We start from the raw sequence: 25,045 nt of genomic DNA, 5'->3' as shown, positions 1-25,045 counted from the left end.
TGGGAAGAAGCAAGAGGGGAACAGACAAGGAAAGGAGAGCAGGGAAAAAGAGAGAAAATGTAAGGAAACCAGTATCCAACGTGAAAACCTTCTTCAAAAAACTATTGTATCAGTCACAGTAACAGAATGAAGAGTAGGACTTACTATCCCTGCGTCCATCCAGAGGAATCTGAGGAACATTCTCATCACACAGCGTCTCAGCTGACCCCAGGCTAGCAGACGAGGAGTTGGTTCGTTTGAGGACCCAGGGACTCATCCCCGCGGGGGAGGTTCTGGACAGGGACACCGGCTGGGACTCTGTAGAGGACCTCCCACTGTCTGCAGCCAGGCTGTCTGCAGTAGACAGACTCTGGCAGGACAAAGGGGGCGTTCCCGGCATCACACCCTTCTGGGTGTAGACCTGGATAATAATCATTATCATATATTGGATTATGTAGCTCTTTTCAATGACCCAAAGATGCTTTATAGTGATGCAGTACATTTTCATGGAATTGCAGTTTATGAGTTAAAACTCAACACAATAATTGTATAAATACAACCAAAGACAGTAGAGGTGTCAAAGCCAGATAGTGTACCTTGCAGCGCTGTGAGGGTGAGGAGGGAGGTCTGTAGTCAGAGGTCTTGGAAAGAGATGCGATGCCCAGCCGAGGAGAGCCCAGGGGGCGGGGCTTACCATCACTGCTACTGCCCGCGCTCAGAGACTCACGACTGTCAATCCAATAAAAAGGAATAGAAATATAAAAAAATTGTAGATATTAAGAACAAACATACATACAAATTATAAATCAGTTGATAAAACTATACAAACTAATGTAGGTTTTGTGTTGTGTTTCGTGTGGATCCCAGAGAGTAGCTGTTGCAGTGTAACAGCTAATGGGGATCCAAACAAACAAACAAATAGTTCTTACCTGTCATGGAGGCTGGCACTCTTGGCCCTCTGTAGAGGGTTGGTGTTGGTATGTCCTGCTCCACTGCTACCCGTCACACTGCAGCTGCCGGTCAGGCTCAGACTCTCTATCATGGTCTGGGCCAGTTCTGCCTCCTCCACCACCTCCCTGATCTCCTGGAGCTGCTGGTCGTTGGACATCCTCCTGAGGGGCTCTACTTCCTCCACCACCCCTCCTTTACGCCCCGTCTCAGACCCTGGGGGAACCAGGGTGTCGGGCTTAGCCCCCCTGTTAGCTGGCACCTCCTCGAAGGGGAACTTTGCCACCTCCTCGCTCCCGTCGATACACTCCAGACGCTCCTGCAGCTCAGCGAAGGTGTTGCACTTCAGGCACTCCGCCCCTTCCTCTGGCACGGGGGGCAGGGGATGACCCAGGGGCTGGAGGAGAGGGAGTGGGGGCTGGAGGAGGGGGAGCGGGGGCTGGTTGAGGGCGTTGAGGGGCTCGGTCGGCAGGGTAGTGGGCTGGGTGTGTGTCTGTGGAGGGACAAGCTGAGCCTGGGGCTTGGGGAGTACTGTCTGCTGCTGCTGCAGAGGTGGCATAGTCGGCACGACGCCAGACTCGGCTTTGCTCTTCAGTAAAACAGGGATGATGGGGACGAACTCTGGCGGGCCCTCATTGTCGGTCAGCTCGCGGTCCGAGATGGCACCCCCATTGGGGCCCACATAGATGACAGTGTCACAGGACTGCTCGCTGCTGGAGTAGTTGTCTGGGTCGCTGGAGAGGTGCAGCAGAGGCAGGTCTGAGTCTGCAGAGCTACGGGAGTGGAACGGTCTCAGGTGAGTGGGGCGACGCATACGCCCCTCCTCACACGAACTCTCACCCCCTGACGAACTGGATGTGTATTGCTGAAAGAGAGAGGGGGATGTGAAAATGGATGAGAAAAACAAACATTTGTTTAAATAAACCAATTAGAATCTACATTTAATTGATCTATCATTGTAATACTGTCATCAAGTTACATTAATACTGAAAGTAAACTTCTTTACTGAAATATCAATATGGACATATAGAAAAAAGAACTGAAAAAGAACTGAAATGTACTAGCAATGTAATGTACTGGTTGTTTGAATGTATGATTGATTGACTGATTGAATGACTGATTGATTAATTAATCATGTATGTACCATGCTGACTTTGGTCTTCTTCTTCTTCATGCGGAGGAGGCGCGAGGCGATCTGGATCGTGGAGAGCGTGTCAGAGAAGTTGCTAGGCGACGAGGAGATGTGAGCGATCATGGTAGTCCGGCAGTTCATGTTGCCCAGCGACTCTCTCAGTAGCATGGACAGCTTACTGTCCCTGGAACACACACACGTTACATCACGCACACACACAAACACAGGCATAAGTACACGTACAGAACGTAAAGGCACACACACGGGAGCTTTCCCAATGCCTCACTAAGAAGGGCACTGATTGGTAGATGGGTAAAAATTTAAAAAAGCAGACATTGAATATCCTTTTGAGCATGAAGAAGTTATTACGTTCCACTTCGGATGGTGTATCAATACACTCAGTCACTACAAAGATACAGGTGTCCTTCCTAACTCAGTTGCCGGAGAGGAAGGAAACCGCTCAGAGATTTCACCATGAGGCCAACGGTGACTTTAAAACAGTTACAGACTTTAATGGCTGTGATAGGAGAAAACTGAGGATGGATCAACAACATTGTAGTTACTCCACAATACTAATCTAAGTGAACGAGTGAAAAGAAGCAAGCCTGTACAGAATACAAATATTCCAAAACATACATCCTGTTTGCAACAAGGCACTAAAGAAATATTGTGAAAAATGTGGCAAAGCAATTTACTTAAGTGTTATGTTTGGGGCAAATCCAAAACAACACATTACTGAGTACTACTCTCCATATTTTCAAGCATAGTGGTGGCTGCATCATGTTAAGGGTATGCTTGTAATCATTAAGGACTGGGGAGTTTTTCAGGATAAAAAATAAACGTAATGGAGCTAAGCACAGGCAAAATCCTAGAGGAAAACCTAGTTCACTGGGAGATAAATTCACCCTTCTGCAGGGCAATAACTTAAAACACAAGGCCAAATCTACACTGGAGTTGCTTACCAAGAAGACAGTGAATGTTCTTGAGTGGCTGAGTTAAATCTGCTTGAAAATCTATGGCAAGACCTGAAATGGTTGTCCAGCAATGATCAACAACCAATTTGACAGAACCTGAAGAATTTTGAACGAATAATGGGCAAATGTTGCACAATCCAGGTGTGGAAATCTCTTAGAGACTTACCCAGAAAGACTCACAGTTGTAGTCACTGCCAAAGGTGCTTCTACAAAGCATTGACTAACGGGTGTGAATCCTTATTTACCTTTTACTTTTTTTACTTCCCCAATTTCATGATATCAAATTGGTAGTTACAGTCTTGTCCCATCGCTGCAACTCCCGTATGGACTCCGGAGATGCGAAGGTTGAGAGCCATGCCTCCGAAACCCAACCCATAAGCCGCACTGCTTCTTGACACAATGCTCGCTTAACCCGGAAGCCAGGTGCACCAATGTGTCGGAGGAAGCACCGTACACCTGGCAACCGTGTCAGCGAGCACGCGCCCGGCCCGCCACAGGAGTCTCTAGAGAGCGATGGGACAAGGAAATCTCGGCCTGCCAACACCCTCCCATAACCTGGACAACGCTGGGCCAATTGTGCGCTGCCTCATGGGTCTCCCGGTCACGGCCTGCTAAGACACAGCCCGGGATCGAACCCGGATCTGTAATGGCGCCTCAAGCACTGCGATGCTGGGTCTTAGACCGCTGCAGTACTCGGGAGGCCCAGGGGTGTGAATACTTATGTAAATTTCACATTTCTGCATTTCATTTTCAATACATTTGTAAACATTTGAAAAAATGTTTTCATTTTCTCATTATGGGGTATTGTGTGTAGATGGTGGAGAGGAAAATTATAAATTTAATCAATTTTGAATTCAGGCTGTAACAACAAAATGTGGAAAAGGTCAAGGGATATGAACACTTTCTGAAGGCACTGTAGCTACTTTTTTGAGGATAAATGTACTTACTATGAGTGTGATATGGATGTCCCACCAGGCTATCTTAAGATGACCTCCAGATCTGAGCATTAGCTTCAGTGAATCTCCCTGGCTGGAGCAGATGGGACAGGAGCTGCACGTAGGACTGTGTCTATGTAACGCTCTCCCTGTCCTGTGTTTGTTATAGGGTTAATTGTCTGTGTGTGTGTGTGTGTAATGTGTATACACGTGTTAACTTCTGTACGCTGTTTGGGACCCTCAGGGCTGAACGGAGCTCAGGTTCCTCTGTGGCTCAATACCTCATGCTGCTGTCCTCCTTTTATAAAAACACACCCCCAGCCAGCTCCCATCCCCACCACACACACACACACACACACACACACACACACACACACACACACACACACACACACACCACACACACACACACACACACACACACACACACCCACACACACACACACCTATCCCATCCTTTTTTCTCAGATATCTCCCTCTTTTCATCTCAACTATCCTCCATATCCTCCTCTCCTCATTCTCTCTTTTCTTGTACATTATGTCTTCTTTCTGTCCTTCTCTGTAGCTAGGTATCCATCCAATTGGCGACAGATGTCAATATTCTCAAATCTGCAGAAATAAAATATGCACATTTTCCCACCAGAGATGTGTTTCCATTAAATTGACTTGTTGCAGATAATCTGTGTATGATGACGTAGTGAACATAAACATTCCTTGTGCGGTTAAATTCCCATGTACTGAATAAAAAATACAAGTTAAATGGGTTTCCATTGCATTTTCAACTCTACTGATGCTTTTCTCACAGAAAATGTTGCGTTACATATGCGCCCACTGGCCTGGGCTCCACTGGCCTGGGCTCCACTGGCCTGGGCTCCACTGGCCTGGGCTCCACTGGCCTGGGCTCCACTGGCCTGGGCTCCACTAGCCTGGGCTCCACTAGCCTGGGCTCCAAGCGACAGCTGGCAGATACAGTGCAGGTATAGTCTACTACATGATGAGACTGCTATGGACAAAAGAGCCAGATTCTTTTTATTTGTCAAATGGCAGCCAATCATCATGTCATCAGAATAAGACCCTGGATATTTATTGGAAAGGAGCATCAAGCTCATCACCGTGCACTTTCACCACCCTGTGAAGTTCATCATAACTTATGATGTAGCCTAATAAACTGCATGCTTTCCAGAGTCATAGTGGGAGGACCACACACCATGTCATCGCGTGACTCCAAGTTTACTTCAGTATGATGATTATTATAGAAATATTTGAAAGCATTACCACCGCCATTTCTTGCATTAATACATTTTACCGACACATAAAGATCCCACCTTTTTTAGCGTATTTTGTTTTGTCAACATTTTTCATCTGACATTTACTCGCATAAAACGGTTGGATGGAAACCTGGTTACTGCCCCAGTTTTCTCTCTCCTTCTCTCGCTCTCTCTTTCTCCCACTCTCTCTTTTTCCCACTCTCTCTCTCCTTCTCTCGCTCTCTCTTTCTTCCACTCGCTCTCTCCTTCTCTCGCTCTCTCTTTCTCCCACTCTCTCTCTCCTTCTCTCGCTCTCTCTCTCCTTCTCTCGCTCTCTCTCTCCTTCTCTCGCTCTCTCTTTCTCCCACTCTCTCTCTCCTTCTCTCGCTCTCTCTTTCTCCCACTCGCTCTCTCCTTCTCTCGCTCTCTCTTTCTCCCACTCTCTCTCCTTCTCTCGCTCTCTCTTTCTTCCACTCTCTCTCCTTCTCTCGTTCTCTCTTTCTCCCACTCTCTCTCCTCTCTCTCTCTCCCACCCTCTCTCTCGCTGTTTCTCCCACCCTCTCTCCCGCTGTTTCTCCCACCCTCTCCCTCTCTCTCTCTCTCCCACCCTCTCTCTCGCTGTTTCTTCCACCCTCTCGCTCTCTCTCTCTCCCACCCTCTCTCTCGCTGTTTCTCCCACCCTCTCTCTCGCTGTTTCTCCCACCCTCTCCCTCTCTCTCTCTCCCACCCTCTCTCTCGCTGTTTCTCCCTCCCTCTCTCTCTCTCCCACCCTCTCTCTCGCTGTTTCTCCCACCCTCTCCCTCTCTCTCTCTCACTGTTTCTTCGACCCTCTCGCTCTCTCTCTCTCCCACCCTCTCTCTCGCTGTTTCTCCCACCCTCTCTCTCGCTGTTTCTCCCACCCTCTCCCTCTCTCCCACCCTCTCTCTTGCTGTTTCTCCCACCCTCTCTCTCGCTGTTTCTCCCACCCTCTCTCTCGCTGTTTCTCCCACCCTCTCTCTCGCTGTTTCTCCCACCCTCTCCCTCGCTGTTTCTCCCACCCTCTCCCTCTCTCTCTCTCCCACCCTCTCTCTCACTGTTTCTCCCACCCTCTCCATCGCTCTCTCTTTCTCTCTCTGCCTTTCTCTGCCTCTGTGAGTCATGTCATTAGTCTTCATCACATAAGCGTTGATGATTTTATCTTCCTCGTCTGACATTTCAATCATCTCTTAATTGATCTCATGAAGGAGGGTAGAAAAGAAAGAAAGAGGAAAAAAGATTGGAGCTGCGAGTGTTTAAGTCTAATTATATTAAGCATAAAATCAGTGATTCGTGCAGAACAGGTTTTATATTAATTTATGGTGCATTCCAGTAACTTACATTACACTCCCTGCAAATGGCCCCAAACTATAATTATATATATATATATATATAAAAAAAAAAAAAAAAAGAGAAAGAGAAAGAGAGAGAGAGAGAGAGAGAGAGAGAGAGAGAGAGAGAGAGAGAGAGAGAGAGAGAGAGAGAGAGAGAGAGAGCGAGAATGAATGAGAGAGAGAGAGCACATTCCTACTCATGCATGAATATGTGTGTATATGAGTGTATGCGTCCGTGTGTGTAATGTTTACAGTTCCGGCTTAAAGCGGTGGGGTGCTTTGCAATGTAAATGCTGAGTTTGTGAATAAATTTGAGCGCTGAGCTATCTGCCCTGGAGGAGGGATGGAGGGAGAGGAGGAGAGTCTGCATATTCCCGGAAAACATTTAAATATGTACACCACTGTTTCACAGCCTTTCTCCCCTGCTTTATTTTCACTGCTTTCCTCCTTGCGCTCTTCTCTGCCTCTCTCTTTCCTTCAAACTCTCTCTCCTCTTTCACATCAGTCCACCCTCTCATGGTCTCTCTCCCTCTCTTCATGAAAAAACTCAACTAAAAACCTCTTTAAAGCATCCTCAAGTAAATGAATATGAAGCAGCATCTGTTATTGGGCATTAAATCAACCCCACAGCAACCTACGCTTCTCCCTCCTCCTCCCCCCTCTCCTTCTCCTCCCTCGCCTTCTCCTCCCTCTCCTTCTCCCCCCTCGCCTTCTCCCTCGCCTTCTCCTTCTCCCTCCTCTCCTTCTCCTTCTCCCCCTCTCCTTCTCCTTCTCCCCCCTCTCCTTCTCCCCCCTCTCCTTCTCCTTCTCCCCCTCTCCTTCTCCTTCTCCCCCCTCTCCTTCTCCCTCCTCTCCTTCTCCCCCCTCTCCTTCTCCTTCTCCCTCCTCTCCTTCTCCTTCTCCCCCCTCTCCTTCTCCCTCCTCTCCTTCTCCTTCTGCCCCCTCTCCTTCTCCTTCTCCCTCCTCTCCTTCTCCCTCCTCTCCTTCTCCTTCTCCCCCTCTCCTTCTCCTTCTCCCCCCTCTCCTTCTCCTTCTCCCTCCTCTCCTTCTCCCCCCTCTCCTTCTCCTTCTCCCTCCTCTCCTTCTCCCTCCTTCTCCTTCTCCCCCCTCTCCTTCTCCTTCTCCCTCCTCTCCTTCTCCCCCTCTCCTTCTCCTTCTCCCCCCTCTCCTTCTCCCTCCTCTCCTTCTCCTTCTCCCCCCTCTCCTTCTCCTTCTCCCTCCTCTCCTTCTCCCCCCTCTCCTTCTCCCTCCTCTCCTTCTCCTTCTCCCTCCTCTCCTTCTCCCTCCTCTCCTTCTCCCCCCTCTCCTTCTCCTTCTCCCTCCTCTCCTTCTCCCCCCTCTCCTTCTCCTTCTCCCTCCTCTCCTTCTCCCCCCTCTCCTTCTCCTTCTCCCTCCTCTCCTTCTCCCTCCTCTCCTTCTCCCCCTCTCCTTCTCCCCCCTCTCCTTCTCCCTCGCCTTCTCCCCCCTCCCCCCTCTCTCCTCCCCCCTCTCCTTCTCCCTCGCCTTCTCCCCCCTCTCCTTCTCTGTCTCCCTCTACCTCTCACCCCTCTCCTCTCTCCCTCCTGTCCTTCTCTGTCTCCCTCTCTCTCTCACCCCTCTCCTTCTCTGTCTCCCCCTCCTCCTCCCTCCTCTCTTTCTGTCTCCCCCTCCTCCTACCTCCTCTCTTTCTGTCTCCCTCTCCTTCTCCCTCCCTCTCCTTCTCCCTCTCTCATTTACATTTACGTCATTTAGCAGACGCTCTTATCCAGAGCGACTTACAAATTGGTGCATTCACCTTATGATATCCAGTGGAACAACCACTTTACAATAGTACATCTATATGTTTTTTTTTTTGGGGGGGGGGGGGGTTAGAAGGATTACTTTATCATATCCTAGGTATTCCTCTCTCTCACCCCTCTCCTTCTCTCTCTCACCCCTCTCCTTCTCTCTCTCACCCCTCTCCTTCTCTCTCACCCCTCTCCTTCTCTCTCTCCCCCTCTCCCTCCTCTCCTTCTCTGTCTCCCCTCCTTCTCTGTCTCCATCTCTCCCCTCTCCTTCTCTCTCTCCCTCTCCTTCTGTCTCCCTCTCTCTCCTTGTCTCCCTCTCCCTCTCACCCCTCTCTCTCCATCTCCCCCTCTCCTTCTCCATCTCCCTCTCTCCCCTCTCCCTCCTCTCCTTCTGTCTCTCCTTGTCTCCCTCTCACCCCTCTCTCTCCTTTTCACCCCTCTCCTTCTCCATCTCCCCCCTCTCCTTCTCCCTCTCTCCCCTCTCCTTCTCTCTCTCCCTCCTCTCCTTCTGTCTCCCTCTCTCTCCTTGTCTCCCTCTCACCCCGCTCTCTCCTTCTCACCCCTCTCTCTCCTTTTCACCCCTCTCCTTCTCCCTCTCACCCCTCTCCTTCTCCCTCTCACCCCCCTCCTTCTCTCCCCCCTCTCCTTCTCTCTCTCTCCCCCCTCTCCCTCTCCTTCTCTCTCTCCCCTCTCCTTCTCTGTCTCCCTCTCCCTCTCCTTCTCCCACCCCTCTCCTCTCTCTCCCCCCTCTCCTTCTCTCCCCCCCTCTCTCTCTCTCTCTCACTCTTGCACTCCCCCACTTTCACTCCCCCCTCCGTCTCTCTCTCTCGCTCTCTCTCCCTTCAGCGAACATTAAGCCACTCTGATCAGATCATAGAGAAAATGTCATTCTATACATTATTAATATACAATTCATGTTAGTTATGCAGAATTAAGCCGGGGCATACAGGAATCATTGTGCTTGTGTGTGGAATGATCTGCATATTTAAGCTTTCTGTCTCATTAATATATCTACAATCATTAGCAGGTTTAAACCCAACTTTATTCATATATGTTTAAAGTGTAATATTAATATTACATTGATGTGATATATTGGGTTGGATATCTAGGCTGCGTTTACACAGGCAGGCCAATTCTGATCTTTTGCCTAACTATTGTTAAAAGATCAATTAGTGGCAAAAGATCAGCATTGGGCTGCCTGGGTAAATGCAGCCACTGAGATCCCTAATGAGCCAGTCACTAGTGGCAGCTGACCCAGTCCCACTCAGTCCCAGGGTTAGGGTTATTTAGGGAAGGCCAAGTCTCTAAACAAGTCTTATAAATTAGTATGAAATAGATGTTAAAAATAACTAGCTCACTGTGCCTGACATATTGTAAGGCCATTGAATCTAACCTCCAAGAGGTCCTCAGTGACTCACAGATGAATACATACTCACACACATATACATACTAGTGTTGAGCAATTCGTGCTTTTTGAGGTCAGTTCGGTTTTGGTTCGACTATAAAAAAATCATAAGGGTTTCGATTTTCTATATATTTTTTGTATTTTATTTTTTTACATGAAATGCATTAGGAAAGAATGACATCACAATGGTTTTTAGAGCTTTTTCATGGAAATTCAAGGTGAACATTCAATTGCCAAAACATAAAAAATATTCAATATTCTCTGTCAGGTCCACATTGGGTAGACATCAGTAGAAAAATATGAAATTAATATGAAATAATAAAATATTTCAGTATCTTACTTGGTTTTTATTTGATTACTTCATCATTTTTTCATTCCTTAAAGTCCTCATCTCATCAGTCATCTCTGTTCAGGCTGTAGCAGTCATCTAGCCAGACCATATAATATTATCTGTGCTCCCCATACTGTACTGTCTTTAGTCATGCTATTTAGCTAGCCTGCCTAAGTGTGCTGCAGAGCTTTCTGACAAGATTATTTGACTAGTTCTTCAACGTACATAAGGCATACTTTCTGTCCCTCTCATAGTTATGTTGTGTACATTCCTCTCTCATGCGGTCTATGCGACCTGTGTGTATCTAACTTAACGTAACAGGCGTAAAAACGTATCTGTCCAGAGATCTGTATATAATGAGATATATTGAGAGTCCCAAAGGCGGGAAGGCATGCGATAAGCTTAGGTCCAAAATAAGCCCATGCATTGGTTTATTTTGGACAGATTTTGGTGAGAGTGAAACCTAATACAACCCCCACCACACACACACACACACACACACACACACACACACACACACACACACACACACACACACACACACACACACACACACACACACAGTAGACACGTACTTGTAAGGGATGTGTTTGCTGCCGTTGACCAGAGCCAGGATGACGTTCCCCAGGGCAGAGAGAGACAGACACAGCCCTGCTGCTGTGGTGCTGGTACTACCGCTGCTGTCTCTGCCCTTCCCTCCTCCCAGCACCTTCACACAGCTGCCCAGGTCTATCAGGTGGAGCCTACTGCGACCTCCCGACACTGGAGAGAGAGGGAGGGAGGGCAGGGGGAGAGAGAGAGGGGAGGGAGGGGAAGGGAGAGAGAGAGGGGAGGGCAGGGGGGAGAGAGAGAGGGAGGGCAGGGGGAGAGAGAGAGAGGGAGGGCAGGGGGGAGAGAGAAAGGGGAGGGAGGGGAAGGGGAGAGAGAGAGGGGAGGGAGGGCAGGGGAGAGAGCGAAAGGAGGGGAAGGGGGCGAGAGAGAGAGAGGGGAGGGAGGGAGCGAGACAGCGGGGAGGGGGAGTGAGAGGGCGGGGAGGGAGAAAGAGGAGAGAGAGGGAGGGAGGGAGACAGCGGGGAGGGGAGAGAGAGAAGGAGAGGGAGAAAGAGGAGAGAAAGAGAGGGGAGGGAGAAAGAGAAGGAGGAGAGAGAGGAAGAGAAAAAAGGGGTGAGCAAGAGAGATATTAATTATTATTATTAATCGTTGTGCAAAAACCCAGTAACATTATTTCACAGTGTGTTAGGAAACCCAGTAACATTATTTCACAGTGTGTTAGGAAACCCAGTAACATTATTTCACAGTGTGTTAGGAAACCCAGTAACATTATTGCACTGTGTGTTAGGAAACCCAGTAACATTATTTCACAGTGTGTTAGGAAACCCAGTAACATTATGGCAGTGTGTTAGGAAACCCAGTAACATTATTTCACAGTGTGTTAGGAAACCCAGTAACATTATTTCACAGTGTGTTAGGAAACGCACACACACACACACACACACACACACACACACACACACACACACACACACACACACACACACACACACACACACACACACACACACACACACACACACACACACACACACACACACACACACACACACACACACACACACACACACACACACACCCTGGACCCTTCACCAGCACAGGTGTGTGTTCAGCTACGTGTCCTTTCCCTGTGGGGAGGAGTGTGTGGGAATGTGTGTGTGTAGAATCAAACAGTACAGCATGCTGGATATGTAGTACCATTCTACAACCAACATACTTCAACAAGAGAAGTTAAATCAGAAGTGGAAAAGCTGGGTGGCTCAAATGGAAACTGTAATACATTCAAAGTGCCGAAAACAGCTTTCTTTAAAACATATTAGCTGGCTCTTGACATCCTTTGACCTGAAACATTATATTGTTATTCCCTCCACAAGTTTACTTTAGCATGTGCCGACAAGGCTGTTCATACAAAGTCGACTCCTGTTTCTCTTACGGTGCCTTCGGAAAGTATTCAGACCCCTTGACTTTTCCACATTTTGTTACATTACAGCCTTATTCTAAAATGGATTAAATAAAACAAATTACTCAATCTACACACAATACCCCATAATGACATCACAATACCCCATAATGACATCACAATACCCCATAATGACATCACAATACCCCATAATGACATCACAATACCCCATAATGACATCACAATACCCCATAATGACAAAGCGAAAACAGGTTTATAAAAAAAAGAGCATATTTGTCAAATTAAAAAACAGATATACAGTACCAGTCAAAAGTATGGACACACCTACTCAAGGGTTTTTCTAATATTTGTTATACTATTTTCTACATTGTAGAATAGTAGTGAAGACATTAAAACTATGAAATAACACATATGGAATCATGTAGTAACCAAAAAAGTGTTAAACAAATCAAAATATATTTTATATTTGAGATTCTTCAAATAGCCACCCTTTGCCTTGATGACAGCTTTGCACACTCTTGGCATTCCCTCAACCAGCTTCCCAAATACGCTGAGTACTTGCTGGCTGTTTTTCCTTCACTCTGCAGTCCGACACATCCCAAACCATCTCAATTTGGTTGAGGTCGGGGGATTGTGGAGGCCAAGTCATCTGATGCAGCACTCTATCCCTCTCCTTGGTAAAATTGTAAGGACTGACGCTAGAGTCGAGAAGCAGGTACAGGGAGTCAAACATTTAATGAGGAACAGACAAGGAACAAGACAGGAACAGAGTCAGCACACGGGTAACAAAACGACATACGAATGTTAATGAGGAAGCAGAGAACAGACAGATATAGGGAAGGAAATAACACAGGTGATTGAATCCAGGTGAGTCCAAATGATAGCTGATGCGCGTGATGAGGGAAGCAGGTGTGCGTAATGATGGTGGCAGGAATGCGTAATGCAGGGGAGCCCGGCGCCCTCGAGCGCCAGGAGGAAAGAGAGGGAGCAGGCGTGACAAAAATAAATTAAAACGTTGACTCCCTGTACCTGTTTCTCTTCTCCAGCGTCATTCCTTACAGAATGCAGTAGCCATCAAATGAAGCATAGGGGAGTGCTGGCGGTTCGGTTGGTGGTGATGTCGGGTCCGGGGGCTGCCGCCGTTGGAACTGGGGTTGCCTCAGCTGGATTGTCGGGCTTCCATGCCCTAGCCGGATTGAAAGGTTTCCTTGCCCCGGTTGGCTCGGAAGGCGCTCAACCCACGTCAGGCCTTAGCCGGATCGTCAGGTTTTTATGCCCAGCCAGCTCGTCAGACTGCTACGCCTCAGCCGGATCATCGGGCTCCCAAGCCTCAGCGGGATTGACAGGCTTTCACGCCTCAGCCGGATCGTCAGGCTCCTATGCCTCAGCCGGCTCACCAGGCTCCCACACCTCTGCCGGTTCGTCGGGATTTTACGCCCAGCATGCTTGTCCCGAGCCTGTGCCTCAGCCGGCCCGTCAGGCTCACCCAGGGGTGATGCCTTGTGGCGCCTCTAGAGGGGGGAGGGGTAATGTCACGCCTGCTTCCGCTCTTCCCTCCTGGCGTTCAAGGGCACCAGGCTGCCCTGCATTACGCACACCTGCCCTCCCTCGTTACGTGCATCAGCGGTTCTGACGCTGTTCCTGTCCTGTTTTCATGTCTGTTCCGATTAAATGTTGACTCCCTGTACCTGCTTCTCTTCTCCAGCATCATTCCTTACAAACGCATTAAGGAAAGAAATTCCACAAATTATCTTTTAAGAAGGCACACCTGTTAATTGAAATGTATTCCAGGTGACTACCTCATGAAGCTGGTTGAGAGAATGCCAAGAGTGTGCAAAGCTGTCATCATGGCAAAGAGTGGCTATTTGAAGAATCTCAAATATAAAACATATTTTGAGGCACAGATCTGGGGAAGGGTACCAAAACATTTCTGCAGCATTGAAAGTCCCCAAGAACACAGTGGCCTCCATCATTTTTAAATTGAAGAAGCTTGCAATCACCAAGACTCTTCCTAGAGCTGGCCTCCCGGCCAAACTGAGCATTCGGGGGAGAAGGGCCTTGGTCAGGGAGGTGACCAAGAAACCGATGGTCACTCTGACAGAGCTCTAGAGTCCCTCTGTGGAAATGAGAGAACCTTCCAGAAAGACAAAAATCTCTGCAGCACTCCACCAATTAGGCCTTTATAGTACAGTGGCAAGACAGAAGCCACTCTTCAGTAAAAGGCACATGACAGCCCACTTGGAGTTTGCCAAAAGGCACCTAATGGACTCTCAGACCATGAGAAACAAGATTCTCTGGTTTGATGAAACCAAGACTGAACGACTTAGCCTGAATGCCAAGCGTTACATATGGAGGAAACCTGGCACCATCCCAATGGTGAAGCATGGTGGTGGCAGCTGTGGGGAAGTTTTTCTGCGGCAGGGACTGGGAGACTAGTCAGGATCAAGGCAAAGATGAATGGAGCAATGTACAGAGAGATCCTTGATTAAAACCTGCTCCAAAGTGCACAGGACCTCAGACTGGGGCAAAGGTTCACCTTCCAACAGGCAACGACCCTAAGCACACAGCCAAGACAACGCAGGAGTGGCTTCGGGACAAGTCTCTGAATGTCCTTGAGTGGCCCAGCCAGAGCCCGGACTTGAACCTGATCGAACATCTCTATAGAGACCTGAAAATAGCTGTGCAGCAACGCTCCCCGTCCAACCTGACAGAGCTTGAGAGGATCTGCAAAGAAGAAAGGGAGAAACTCCCCAAATACAGGTGTGCCAAGCTTGTAGCGTCATACCCAAGAAGACTCAAGGCTGTAATCACTGCCAAAGGTGCTTCAACAAAGTACTGAGTAAAGGGTCTGACTACCTATGTAAAAGTATTTCTACAAACATTATTTTCCTTTGTCATTATGGGGTATTGTGTGTAGATTGATGAGGGTAAAAAAACGATTTAATCAATTTTTGAATAAGGCTGTAACCTAACAAAATGTGGAAAAAGTCAAGGGGTCTGAATACTTTCTGAAGGCACCGTATATGTGTGTGTCTTTGCGTATGCATATGTGTGTATACACGGTCTTCCTTGTGTATGCTCAGTCAGTCAATAATGAACACCTCTCTGGGCCCCTACAGTACATGTACATCTCATTTACCTTCTCAGAGCAATCTTTGTGTCCAAGTGTGTGTCAGTGTACTAATGTGTGCATGAGTGTGTGTGTGTGCATGTCTCTCCATCTGTGTGAATGTGTGTCAGTGTACTAACGTGTGCATGAGTGTGTGTGTGTGTGCATGTCTCTCCATCTGTGTGAATGTGTGTGAGTAACTGTTCCAACGTGCGGTAAAGATTTACTTCTCAGGGTAAAGTTTACGTTCAGTGTCATATCATAACTCCTTCGTAACTTATTAACAGCCCTCCTCCACATCACAATTAAGTTGGTCATACTGGTCTATAATGGACACAAAGGGTCTACTTTCTATGCAGTCAGTGAAGTCAAACATATTTTTCCATTGCATTTGACATTTTTGTCATTTAGCAGAAGCTCTTATCCAGAGCGACTTACAGTATACATTTTCATACCTTTTTTTTTCCATACTGGCCCCCCATGGGAATCGAACCTATAAGCCTGGAGTTGCAAGCAACATGCTCTACTAACTGAGCCACACAGGACCCATTCATAAAGTGTTTATAGCTAAGCACTTCATTGCAATTAACTGTGTAGTTTGTCACTCTGATCTATAACACCAACATTAAAGGTCTATGTATGAATTTTATGCGGTCAATGTACTGTCATTTCTTTTTTTCCATTCATAAAGAATTTATGAAGGATTTATAAACATGCCTCACTTATCAAAAATAATACAGACAACACAGAATGGTAAAGGAAATATGAACATATTTTATGAACATTTTCATGAACATATTAACATTTATTTCAATTTACCCAGATGTGACGTTAACTAGCTAGCACAGAAAACAATTGCTGAGGACATCGCCGAAGAATCCTACTATTGACATTTTTCAGTTTGACTTTTCTTGAATAGATTTAACAAAGACTAATATTCAAAGCATTCAAATTAAATTCCCCATTTCAGACTCATAGCTAGCAACAACTATTTTAGTGAGTAAAACGTACTAATATGAAGTGTGAAAATGCTAATATAGGTACCATTGATTTGCATTGGATTTCTGCCACAAATACTAAAAAGTTGGTGGGGGGTCTTTAAAAAAAGATCAGCTATTAACAGGAACAGCACCATCTAGCGGTCAGAACCTGGTAATATCAAGATGCAGAATGGGACATGAACCTAACAACTTCAATGACTCATTTCTCTGAACGGTGAAACACCAATTTCACTGACATTACATTACAAAAGATGAAGAAACAATACTACATACTACTTGTCAGACACAGAGAACTGATACGATATACTCGTTGTTGGGTTGGGATTAGCGTGGGGTGTGGGGGTTCCGTGGGTGGATTCTGACCATTTATTTGTATTCCTCATGTCTTACTCATTGTTAGTAAAAAGTTTGGTCCAAATCGGATGTTAGGTACTATATTTATTGAATATCATATGAATCCTATATATTAAAATGGCAAATTTGGGTGCAATCAATTAGCTTAATTTCTCAGAGATCAAATCATAATTTTACAAAACAATATTGCAGGAATGCTAATCTTACCTGTTTCTAACTACATAAGCTATTTCTAAACAATCTGAGATGGTGGGTGTCATGGCGTGTTGAAATGACATGGAACGACCCTGCATAGAATTCATACATAGACCTTTAAAGTTGGTGTTATAGATCAGTGGCAAACTGCACAGTTAATTACCATGACGTGCTTAGCTATAAATGCTTTATAAATTTAAAAATACATTTGATTGCATAGAATTCATACATAGACTTTTCATGTGTGCATTATAGACCAGTATGACCAAATGAATTGTGATGTGGAGGAGGGCTGTTAATGAGTTACGAAAGAGTTATGATACAGATGTACAGAAGGATCTAACGTGAGCCAGTTTGCTACAGCAGGAGAATAATCATGCAGCATCAGGAAATGTGAAGTATTATGTGCGTTATAATTAATATACATTTTTGTAGTTGTTGATACATACTTTGTTAGGGCAAATCAAGTCTGAAATTTCAAAGTGGAAATTACAAACTTTAGAAGCCTTTTTAAAACTCAAATACCCTCCAAACGTGTGATCAAATTAAGATCCTACATCTCTATGACCCTCGACTACACGATTCGATCCGTAAAATGTACCTTGAGGATTCAATCTCCTCAGTGAGAAGAAGAAGAAGGTAAATCACAGGCCTATACCGCCGGTGGAGAAATGGGGCTGGTACAGGCTAACAAAATATTCTCCTAGCCATGTTATCAAGCATCTCACTACGTTATTACACACTATTTATACACACAAAAGGGCGTGTGACATCATACTGTATAATTAGCACGGAGACAGTCTCACTGACAACCTGGGACACAACAGATACAGCGGGAGTCAAACTCAAACAAGCCCAGAGCTGCAGAGGATGAGATACAGGCGATCTGAAGACCACTGTAACTGAATACCCTCATCATCATACCATCACACTCTCCTAGCTGTCGTTGCTGAATGTCTTTAGTTTGTGTTTATTATCAAATCATCACAGATTATATTGTTTGAAACTATAAATATATAGTATATATAAATATATAGTATCAATCAGTAGTGTAAGGGCCATTTTCAAGATTTTACTTAAAGTGTGCATGCGTGTGTGTGTGTGTGTGTGTGTGTGTGTGTGTGTGTGTGTGTGTGTGTGTGTGTGTGTGTGTGTGTGTGTGCAGTACTCACTCCCTCCCTTGCCAGTCTTCTCCATGCGGTACTGGTAGATGTGCAGTGTGAACAGCATGTGTGAGTTGAGATGTTCCTCTGGGTCGGCGTGATCTCTGCTGCTGTAGCGTGCTGCTATGGCTGCATCCAGGAAGAAGGCTGCTTTCTCTGGCGTGGGGGCTCGCAGCTCACTCTGGTTCTGGAGCTGGGAAGTACATCACAGAGTAGGTGAGACAAGCCACTCTCATGCTTTAGTAAATTTGACTTTGGTTTCTCAATTAGGAGAATAAAATACAAATATTACAAACGACAGTCATTTCTGTGTGTTTGTGTAAGTGTGTGTGTGCGTGCGTGTGATGCAGTGTGTAGTGTCTGTAGAGTGAGACTCACTTTATCACTAAACTGCTGTGGGGTATCATTACAGCATGAGATTATCTCAGATTAGCTAGGGATTACACTGATACCCTTGTCTCACTCACACTAATCCTATCAACATATAACCACACACACACACACACGAACGCACCCACACACACTAATCGCATCTACATATAACATAATTGTGTTAAAATCCTGTCTGTTTGTTTCTCTTATTGATGTTTAGAAAAGACACAATGATAATCCCTAAATGAGCAGAAAGCTATACCAGCTAAGGGCAACACAGTTTGACAACCACATTAAGACCTAAGGCTGCCAAATCACACATGCTCACGAGTCCTCCCTCCCCCTCTCCTCTCCTCTCCTCTCTCCCTCCCCTCTCTCCCTTCCCTCTCCCTCCACCCCCCCCCCCCCCCCCCCCTCTCCCTCCCTTCCTCCATTACGAAGCATAGCTGCTAAATCCCCCCGGAAGAGAAAAGCACCAACTGAGGACCAATCCACACAGGGTGATAGATGACTGGTGGGTTAGCTGGCAGTGTTCGGATTCTTTTATGTAGTTTGCGGTTTTGCTGTTCTCTACAGATAGGGTGTGTGTGTGTGTGTGTGTGTGTGTGTGTGTGTGTGTGTGTGTGTGTGTGTGTGTGTGTGTGTGTGTGTGTATGTGTGTGCATGCATGTGTGTGCATGCATGTGTGTGCATGCATGTGTGTGTACTCGTGTGTGTGTGTACAAGTGCTTGTGTGTGTGTATGTACAAGCACTTGCATGCATGTGTGTGTACAAACGCATGTTTGTGCGTATAAGCATGCACATGTGTCTCTCTGCATGTGTGTGTGTCTCCATAGAGACGGTGTTAGGTTAAAAACAGCCAGCTAAGATAAGAGCCTAGTGCCTGGGGGTAGACACACAGAGATATATTATAATATACTACTATAGTGCTCTAGGTCTGATACTGCCATCCTTTCACACAGTCCTCCAGCTGCCATAGCAGTAATCCTGTGGGTTTCCTTTGATATCACCACAGGTAGTTACTGCAGAGGAAAACACGAGAGGAGCCACAGCACTCTCCTAGTCTTAACCATGGGAGATTCTCAGCAGACTACCTCTATCGCTCTCCTTGTAGTCTTGTGGATTCATCATGAGTTACTTCATGTTATCGTCTCTGTCTCTGTGTTCAGCATGGACCCCAGGAAGAGTAGCTGTTGCTGAAGCCAAAGCTCAAGGCCATCTAGATAATGACACTAGTTAGCTGGACGGCGGCAGGGCGTGCAGGGTTTTGTTCCCATCACTGACACGCCTGATTCAGATGATCAAGGTTTAGTTGATTAGTTAACGAGTTGACTAGTGCCATCTTACCTGCATGCCACAGATGGGGTCCTCGCAGAGGTAGACTCCAGGGGACTGGCTGTCCTGCAAACTGCCTGTAGCCACTTCAGATAGCAAGTCCTTCAGGTTCTCCTCTTTACCCCACACCTAGAACATAGAACACCACCATCAGAACTCCACATCTATCCCTCACACCTAGAACATAGAAGACCACCATCAGAACTCACACCTAGAACATAGAACACCACCATCAGAACTCCACATCTATCCCTCACACCTAGAACATAGAAGACCACCATCAGAACTCACACCTAGAACATAGAACACCACCATCAGAACTCCACATCTATCCCTTACACCTAGAACATAGAAGACCACCATCAGAACTCACACCTAGAACAAAGAACACCACCATCAGAACACACACCTAGAACATAGAAGACCACCATCAGAACTCACACCTAGAACAAAGAACACCACCATCAGAACACACACCTAGAACATAGAACACCACCATCAGAACTCACACCTAGAACAAAGAACACCACCATCAGAACACACACCTAGAACATAGAACACCACCATCAGAACTCACACCTAGAACATAGAAGACCACCATCAGAACTCACACCTAGAACATAGAACACCACCATCAGAACCCCACATCTTTCCCTCACACCTAGAACATAGAACACCACCATCAGAACTCACACCTAGAACATAGAACACCACCATCAGAACCCCACATCTTTCCCTCACACCTAGAACATAGAACACCACCATCAGAACTCACACCTAGAACATAGAACACCACCATCAGAACCCCACATCTTTCCCTCACACCTAGAACATAGAAGACCACCATCAGAACTCACACCTAGAACATAGAACACCACCATCAGAACTCACACCTAGAACATAGAACACCACCATCAGAACCCCACATCTTTCCCTCACACCTAGAACAAGTATTTCATACATATTGCATACCGGTAATTCAGTAATTTTGTACACAAAAGAATTAGGATTGGTTTTGCAGACCCAGAATAAGACTACTCCTGGATGAAAATGCATGGAGAATCTCCCTTAATCTGAGTCTCAGAAACCGGCCCTTAAAATGCCTTTACAGGCAGCCCAATTCTGATCTTTTTCCACTAATTGGTCTTTTGACCAATCAGAGCAGCTCTGTTGCCCATAAGTGTAACAGACCTCTACGGCGGAGACTCGGACAGAGAAACGTGCTCCTGTCTTCTCCTTCCTCTCGTTGATGAGCTTGAAGAGCCAGGAAATGGCACAGGGGATGATCCCCAGGGTCTGCATGGACTCGTCACCACCTATCATGGTGTAGGATTTACCTGGAGGATGGACACACACATGCACGCACGCACACACAGGAGAGGGAGAGGAGATGAAAGTCCTGAGTGTGATCTGGTTAACAGATCTAGCCATTCTAGTAAACATTCCCAGAGTGATTGGAACTCCATCAGCAGTGGAGTACAATAGTCATTAACTTGATATCCTCTACCAAACACACAGTCTGTCCTCCCTTCTCTATCCTTCTCCTCTATCCTTCCCTTCTCTTTCTTCTCCTCTATCCTCCTTCCCTTTCTTCTCCTCTATCCTTCCCTTCTCTTTCTTCTCCTCCTCTATCCTCCTTCCCTTTCTTCTCCTCCTCTATCCTCCTTCCCTTTCTTCTCCTCTATCCTTCTCCTCTATCCTCCTTCCCTTTCTTCTCCTTCTCTATCCTTCTCTTTCCTCCTCTTTCCTCCTTCCCCTCTCTTTCTCCTCCTCCTCTATCCTCCTTCCCTTCTCCCGTTTCTACAGCCCATTCCTTCTGTCTGCTTTTAAATTAACTCTGGTTTTAGCTAAATGTGTCAGGTTTGGCAAGGGGCACTGACATCTTCTGTATGTTTGTGTGCTTTTCACATACACTCTGGTTGAATGTTGTGTATATGTGTGTGTGGTTTGACACCCAGATTGTCTGTGTGCGCAGAGCGATGCATTCAGGTCTGCTGACCCACAGACACCACAATAACCCAGCTGTAGATAAATTGAGAGTGTAGGCATGCATGTGTGTATGTGTACGTGCTGTGTGTGTGTGTGTGTGTGTGTGTGTGTGTGTGTGTGTGTGTGTGTGTGTGTGTGTGTGTGTGTGTGTGTGTGTATCCCCACTGTGTGCTTGTACCTGTCCCTCTGAGCTGCGACATAGGGAGGCGGCCCCTGCTGTTGATAGGAGAGAGATCAAACTCACAGCTAAACAAAGCCATATGTCACACACACAGTTACCGGAGTGTGCCAGCGCCTTAAGGGGTTGATCATGTAAATAATATGTAAAGTGCGAAAGTATTCACCCCCCCCCCCCCCCCCCCCCTTGGCATTTTCCTATTTTGTTGCCTTACAAACAGGAATTAAAATGGATTTTTGGGGGGTTTGTATCATTTGATTTACACAACATGCCTACCACTTTGAAGATGCAAAATATGTTTCATTGTGAAACAAACAAGAAATAAGACAAAAAAACGGAAAACTTCGGTGTGCATAACTATTCACCCCACCAAAGCCAAGACTTTGTAGATCCACCTTCTGCAACAATTACAGCTACAAGTCTCTTGGGATATGTCTCTATAAGCTTGGCACATCTAGCCACTGGGATTTTTGCCCATTCTTCAAGGCAAAACTGCTCCAGCTCCTTTAAGTTCGATGGGTTCCATTGGTGTACAGAAATCTTTAAGTCATACCACAGATTCTCAATTGGATTGAGGTCTGGACTTTGACTAGGCCATTCCAAGACATTTAAATGTTTCCCCTTACACCACTGTTGCTTTAGCAGTATGCTTAGGGTCATTGTCCTGCTGGAAGGTGAACCTCCATCCCACTCTCAAATCTCTGGAAGACTGAAACAGGTTTCCCTCAAGAATTTCCCTGTATTTAGCGCCAACCATAATTCCTTCAATTCTGACCAGTTTCCCAGTCCCTGCCGATGAAAAACATCCCCACTGCATAATACTGCCACCACCATGCTTTACTGTGCGGGTGTTGCTATGGTGACCAGTGAGCTGAGATAAGGCGGGGCTTTACCTAGCAAAGACTTATAGATGACCTGGAGCCAGTGGGTTTGGCGACGAATATGTAGTGAGGGCCAGCCAACGAGAGCGTACAGGTCGCAGTGGTGGGTAGTATATGGGGCTTTGGTGACAAAACGGATGGAACTGTGATAGACTACATCCAGTTTGCTGAGTAGAGTGTTGGAGACTATTTTGTAAATGACATCGCCGAAGTCAAGGATCGGTAGGATAGTCAGTTTTACGAGGGTATGTTTGGCAGCATGAGTGAAGGAGGCTTTGTTGTGAAATAGGAAGCCGATTCTAGATTTAATTTTGGACTGGAGATGCTTAATATGAGTCTGGAAGGAGAGTTTACAGTCTAACCAGACACCTAGGTATTTGTAGTTGTCCAAATATTCTAAGTCAGCACCGTCCATAGTAGTGATGCTAGTTGGGTGGGCGGGTATCAATCGGTTGAAGAGCATGCATTTAGTTTTACTAGCATATGCACGCACCCCTTTTCCATTTTACAATTTTGGGAATTTTTTGAAAAAATAAATGTTTCTCATTTCCCTTCACCAATTTTGACTATTTTGTATATGTCCATTGCATGAAATCCAAATAAAAATCTATTTAAATTACAGGTTGTAATGCAACAAAATAGGAAAACCGCCAAGGGGGGTGAATACTTTCGCAAGGCACTGTACCACAATCAGTAGCAGAGTGGTCTGTCCTGGGCCCAATCAGCAGCAGAGTGGTCTGGCCTGGGCCCAATCAGCGGCAGAGTGGTCTGGCCTGGGCCCAATCAGCGGCAGAGTGGTCTGGCCTGGGCCCAATCAGCGGCAGAGTGGTCTGGCCTGGGCCCAATCAGCGGCAGAGTGGTCTGTCCTGGGCCCAATCAGCGGCAGAGTGGTCTGGCCTGGGCCCAATCAGCGGCAGAGTGGTCTGTCCTGGGCCCAATCAGCGGCAGAGTGGTCTGTCCTGGGCCCAATCAGCGGCAGAGTGGTCTGGCCTGGGCCCAATCAGCGGCAGAGTGGTCTGGCCTGGGCCCAATCAGCGGCAGAGTGGTCCGTCCTGGGCCCAATCAGCGGCAGAGTGGTCCGTCCTGGGCCCAATCAGCAGCAGAGTGGTCCGGCCTGGGCCCAATCAGCAGCAGAGTATTCTGGCCTGGGCCCAATCTGGCCTCAATGGAGGCCTGAGCGGAACACTTGCACTCTGACTCAGATAGCAGTACATAGACTGGCAGGCTGGAGTCGAGAAAGCGACAGAGCCCACAGTGACCGGAGTTTTACATCGATTAAAGACATAATAAAGATGGCTGCTATTAAAGGGATGACCGTACTGCCCAGGGCCACTAATCCAATCAGAGGGCTCGGGGAGTATGAGCTAATATAAGAGCAAGAGAGCGTGAGACTCAATTATATCCCCCGCTCCTCTGTTCTCCTCTGTTGTCCTCCCCCTCTCTCTTCTCTCTCGGTCCTTATTGAATCGCATACCCTCAGTCCTTATTGAATCGCATACCCTCAGTCCTTATTGAATCGCATACCCTCAGTCCTTAATGAATCTACATACCCTCAGTCCTTATTGAATCTACATACCCTCAGTCCTTATTGAATCTACATACCCTCAGTCCTTATTGAATCTACATACCCTCAGTCCTTATTGAATCGCATACCCTCAGTCCTTATTGAATCTACATACCCTCAGTCCTTATTGAATCTACATACCCTCAGTCCTTATTGAATCGCATACCCTCAGTCCTTGTTGAATCTACATACCCTCAGTCATTATTGAATCTAACTACTGTTCAAAAGTTTGGGGTCACCTAGAAATGTCCTTGTTGTTGAAAGAAAAGCACATTTTTTGTATATTAAAACAACATCAGATTGATCAGAAATACAGTGTAGACATTGTTAATGTTGGAAATGACTATTGTAACTGGAAACGACTGATGTTTAATGGAATATCTACATAGGCGTACAGAGGCCCAGTATCAGCAACCATCACTCCTGTGTTCCAATGGCACATTGTGTTAGCTAATCCAAGTTTATCATTTTAAAAGGCTAATTGATCATTAGAAACCCATTTTGCAATTATGTTAGCACAGCTGAAAACTGTTGTCCTGATTAAAGAAGCAATAAAACTGGCCTTCTTTAGACTAGTTGAGTATCTGGAGCATCAGCACTAGTGGGTTCGATTACAGGCTGAAAATGGCCAGAAACAAAGGACTTTCTTCTGAAACTCGTTAGTCTATTCTTGTTCTGAGAAATGAAGGCTATTTCATGCGAGAAATTGCCAAGAAACTGAAGATCTCATACAACGCTGTGTACTACTCTCTTCACAGAACAACGCAAACTGGCTCTAACCAGAATAGAAAGAGGAGTGGGAGGCCCCGGTGCACAACTTAGCAAGAGGACAAGTACATTAGTGTCTAGTTTGAGAAACAGACTC

General features: G+C 46.4%; 1 protein-coding gene across 2 annotated transcripts in view; it reads right to left on the bottom strand.

Annotated features, from left to right (window-relative positions):
* LOC106569018 (kinesin-like protein KIF26B) overlaps window positions 1-25,045 on the bottom strand; it is a 194,873-nt gene that overhangs the window by 16,457 nt on the left and 153,371 nt on the right. For both annotated transcript variants that reach the window (XM_045714734.2, XM_045714742.2), the window contains 8 exons: window positions 20,760-20,905; window positions 19,581-19,697; window positions 17,870-18,053; window positions 10,642-10,828; window positions 2,072-2,243; window positions 909-1,792; window positions 576-708; window positions 145-400 (listed from right to left, as the gene is read on the bottom strand). In XM_045714734.2, the coding sequence (XP_045570690.1) occupies window positions 145-400; window positions 576-708; window positions 909-1,792; window positions 2,072-2,243; window positions 10,642-10,828; window positions 17,870-18,053; window positions 19,581-19,697; window positions 20,760-20,905 (2,079 nt within the window). The remainder of the gene's footprint in view (window positions 1-144; window positions 401-575; window positions 709-908; window positions 1,793-2,071; window positions 2,244-10,641; window positions 10,829-17,869; window positions 18,054-19,580; window positions 19,698-20,759; window positions 20,906-25,045) is intronic.

Source organism: Salmo salar, chromosome 01 (genome assembly GCF_965601325.2).
Source record: "Salmo salar chromosome 01, fSalSal1, whole genome shotgun sequence".
In the NCBI taxonomy this organism is placed as follows: Eukaryota; Metazoa; Chordata; class Actinopteri; order Salmoniformes; family Salmonidae; genus Salmo; species Salmo salar.
Note: the sequence above shows the minus strand (reverse complement) of the source record. Positions and strands in the feature narration are given on the sequence as shown.